Source organism: Musca autumnalis, unplaced genomic scaffold (assembly GCF_047663935.1).
Source record: "Musca autumnalis isolate F117 unplaced genomic scaffold, ASM4766393v1 scaffold_3, whole genome shotgun sequence".
Lineage (NCBI taxonomy): Eukaryota > Metazoa > Arthropoda > Insecta > Diptera > Muscidae > Musca > Musca autumnalis.
This window is the reverse complement of record NW_027411866.1, coordinates 175,453,658-175,457,339: the sequence shown is the minus strand read 5'-3', so window position 1 is coordinate 175,457,339 and position 3,682 is coordinate 175,453,658. Positions and strand designations below refer to the sequence as shown.

Below are 3,682 nucleotides of genomic sequence, written 5' to 3'. Positions count from 1 at the left end.
CAAATACGTGAAATCGGGCGAACATATATATGGGAGTTATATCCAAATCTGAACCGATTTCGATATAATTTTGCACACTTATTTGTAGACAAAATTCAGTCACACATTCAAAGTTTCATCAAAATTGGACGGATATAGCGTGTTTGGTGCAGCAAATACGTGAAATCGGGCGAAAATATATATGGGAGCTATATCCAAATCTGAACCGATTTCACCAAAAGCAATAGCGTTCTTCCTATGGCTAAAAAAGTTGCAGTCCCCAATTTTCAGCTTAATCGGGCAAAAAATGCGACCTGTATGTTGCGAACAAAAATACATGGACAGACGGACAGACAGACAGACAGACGGACGGACACGCATAAATCGACTCAGAAAGTGATTATACCCAGCAAAATAAATTGGAAGCAGTGCAATGTGGACTAGTTCTGTCACGGCATGTTTTGATGCAGTTCAAACGGAGTCGTGAAAAAGGCACTCCAGTCCTCACATTTTAACTGCATTTGGATGCAATCCAAAGAATCACATCCACTTGTCACATTTTAACAACATCCGGATGCAGTTCAGCGGAGTCGTGAAAAAGGCACTCCAATTCCTCACAATTTAACAGCATCCGGATGCAGTCCAAACGGAGTCGTGAAAAAGGCACTCCGTTCGCTACATATTATTAGCAGTTGTTAGAGATCCCTACATGTACATAAATCAGTTAGTACATCTCTACAGGCAGCGGCTTACATTTTACAAAAAGAGATAAGCGTGTTAACATGTCCAAACATTTGTTAATACAAACTAAATAATATTTAATATTTAAATAATATTTAATTTGTGAAAATTTTTCCGGCAACTCACGAGAAGAAAATTTCCGAATGGAGTGCTGTTGGAGTACGTGTCGAAATCTTAACTGGTGATGGGAAGACAACCCATTTAGCAAATGAAGCAAAAACAGTTCAGCTTGGAACAAATGCAAGAGGAGGAAACACGCATGCTTGCGATTGAATTCAATGGAGAATTTTCATAATTTGTGTTAATGTAATAAAGTTGTTAATATTTTTGTTTTACACAAATAATAAATGCATTTTATTTGTTCTGGCATATTTTGTAATGGCTTGTACAATTTCCGCAGAACGCCTGTATCAAAACACGTGCTTTGGACTGCCTCCTATTCTACCCCAAAGGATTAGTTAAAATGCAATGCCAAAGGGTCAGTTAAAATGCAATGCCAAAGGGTCAGTTAAAATTCAGTGCCAGAGCGTCAGTTAAAATGCAGTGCAATGGAGTGCCTCTTTCCGTAGTCACGCTCTTGTAAAAATCATGAGTGAAAATGCATAATTTGATGCACTTCCAGATCACTTGTACATATCATTTAACTGCCTCTTTGGAGGCAAACTTTTTGCTGGGTATGTATATCCCCAAAAGGAACTGTGGGTCTATTTCGTTTCCTTTTGTATGTTACATACAAATGCACAAAAACAAAAAGGCGTATAAATATGAGCCGCTTGGCGGCGCACGCAGAATTGGCAGGCTAAAGAATAGATGGCGCAAACAAGTGGATAAAGAGGTAACAAGGCGTATTCCAGAAAGAGAAGCAATAGACAGAGAGAAATAGAGATCTTTTCTTAGTTCGACCTATAGAACAAATGTTCTGTAGTGGGCCAGCTAAGTAAGTAAGTAATATACCCTCCATACTATGGTGGAGGGTATAATAAATTCTTGAACAACCCTGGCTCACGTTGAACCTATCCCAGGCTTTAAGTGAAAACACATCGTCGCCCATCCTCCAACTTAATGTAAATTGAGGATAAATATTACGATTTGCGTTTCGAGCGTTTTTTCAAGAGTAACATAAAAGCTTTGTAAATGTTTTCAAATTTACAAATTGCAACTCAGAATAATTTTATGCTTATTTTATTAATGATATCTTTTAAATATTGTCCGTTTATAATAAATGTAAGCTCTTTTCCACTTTTAAAATCAAAAAACGTTCAATTATTTTATTTACATTTTCTAGTTTTTATTAACGATTTAAATACTTTAACAATTGTGTAAATTTACTACTTAGTATAAATAAATTAAATTAATTCTAAGAATACTTCTATGGCACGGGATTGAATGGAAATAACATCAGCAGTCTTAAGAGATTCTTGGAAAGTGTATCCAAAAACAAACAATGCTCGCATATATTTTATAAACGATTACATTTAACATTTTTCACCTAAAAATAGAATAAAAACAACAATGTTAAAAAGTTATAAAAAATAAATAATTAAAATAATCTTTGTTAGACAATCAAATAATAAATGGTTCTCAATGAAATGATAAGACCTAACGTGAAATGAAATGAAGACGCAATGCAATTGGTGGTATTACAAGCGTGCTCATTTTTAAAGGCACAGACGTAGTGGGTTTATTGGCTTAGGAATGCTAAAAAGAACAAAACACCAACAACAACAAATATAAATTATTGACATGTCTGCTAGAATTAACTACGCCTCATTGACACCACATTGAATTTATGTATGAAGATACAATTTATGTAGATAACAATTGAAAGCAATTGATAGCAAAGACTATTAACCTTAAAGATATTTGAGTTATCTATGTGTAAATATTTAAAAGTTTCTATGGTAACATCGCTAGTTTTGGATAATAGTTCGTATTCATTTAAATCACATTTTATTCTAATGGGCATTTAATGATTGATTTTGAGTTTAATTGAAAAATGCAAATTTGACTTTTGCCTAGGTTTCACATATCAGCTGGCATGAGCTTGGAGGTAGTTGTTTGAGACTTCACTTACTTTCCTCTTTTTAAATAAAAACATTTTCGATCATTTAAGCTGAACTCAAAAGAAAAACATTTAAAAATCAGAACTAATAGGGTCGAATCTCGTAAAGAAGTAGTGACATTGTAATTATGCATTTTAAACCAATTTTTGTAAACCCTAATGATTTTTAAATACTGCTACTTTAGAAAATACTGACCGGTATTAAATGTTATAATACGACGACAGCGGCCACGATGATCTCTCATTTGACACCTCGGGCATGGTTCCTTTTTCGCTTGTGTCGAGAGGATTTGTCCAGTATAAACTGTTCTTGGTCCATAAAATATAACACGACCCGCTTCAGTCGAATCCGATTTGCAACATAATATCACTAGCATGACCAACAATAGGGTGGAAGATAATTTCTTCACTTTGAGGGATAACATTTTGATGTTGTGATTGTAGAGTTATTATTTGTATATATATAGTTTTTAATTTTGGAATTTATTCAAGAGCACTTCAGTGTTATTATCACTTCTCGATAATTCACGTTGTTTTACGAAAATGCCAATAATTTTAACACTTTGGTTGTTACTTGAGAGAATGCCGGTATTCAACTGATTAACACCGATGGCATTTTTCAATTTTATATATACAAAAATGCTTTCAACAATGTTAGGGTTACCAGCTTTGGTTTCTAATTAATTGATAAGAAATGTGATAGTAAAAAATGACTATTATTAACCAAGTAATAAGTATCAGTCGATTTTGCCAACAGAGACATATTCTCAGCCTGTGGCATAAAGAAAAGAAGCAAAAGCAATATTTTTAGTCCTGACGTCTAAAAAATATTCTTGTATTGATTTTAAACCCAAAGGTGTTCTGATAAATCCACGATTATTGGAGGCACTGTCTGAGAAA

General features: G+C 34.0%; 1 protein-coding gene across 1 annotated transcript; it reads right to left on the bottom strand.

Annotated features, from left to right (window-relative positions):
* Positions 1-1,983: 1,983 nt before the first annotated feature.
* On the bottom strand, positions 1,984-3,371 carry LOC141396663 (uncharacterized). The gene is made up of 2 exons (XM_073972291.1): positions 2,979-3,371; positions 1,984-2,209 (listed from the first exon to the last, which is right to left on the bottom strand). Exons 1-2 carry the CDS (start codon positions 3,205-3,207, stop codon positions 2,196-2,198), a joined length of 243 nt encoding a protein of 80 aa, XP_073828392.1. The 5' UTR covers positions 3,208-3,371; the 3' UTR covers positions 1,984-2,195.
* Between the last annotated feature and the right edge of the window lie 311 nt (positions 3,372-3,682).

Excerpts from the sequence above, each read along its gene's own strand:
- LOC141396663 (XM_073972291.1), bottom strand. The coding sequence starts at position 3,207 with ATGTTATCCCTCAAAGTGAAGAAATTATCTTCCACCCTATTGTTGGTC.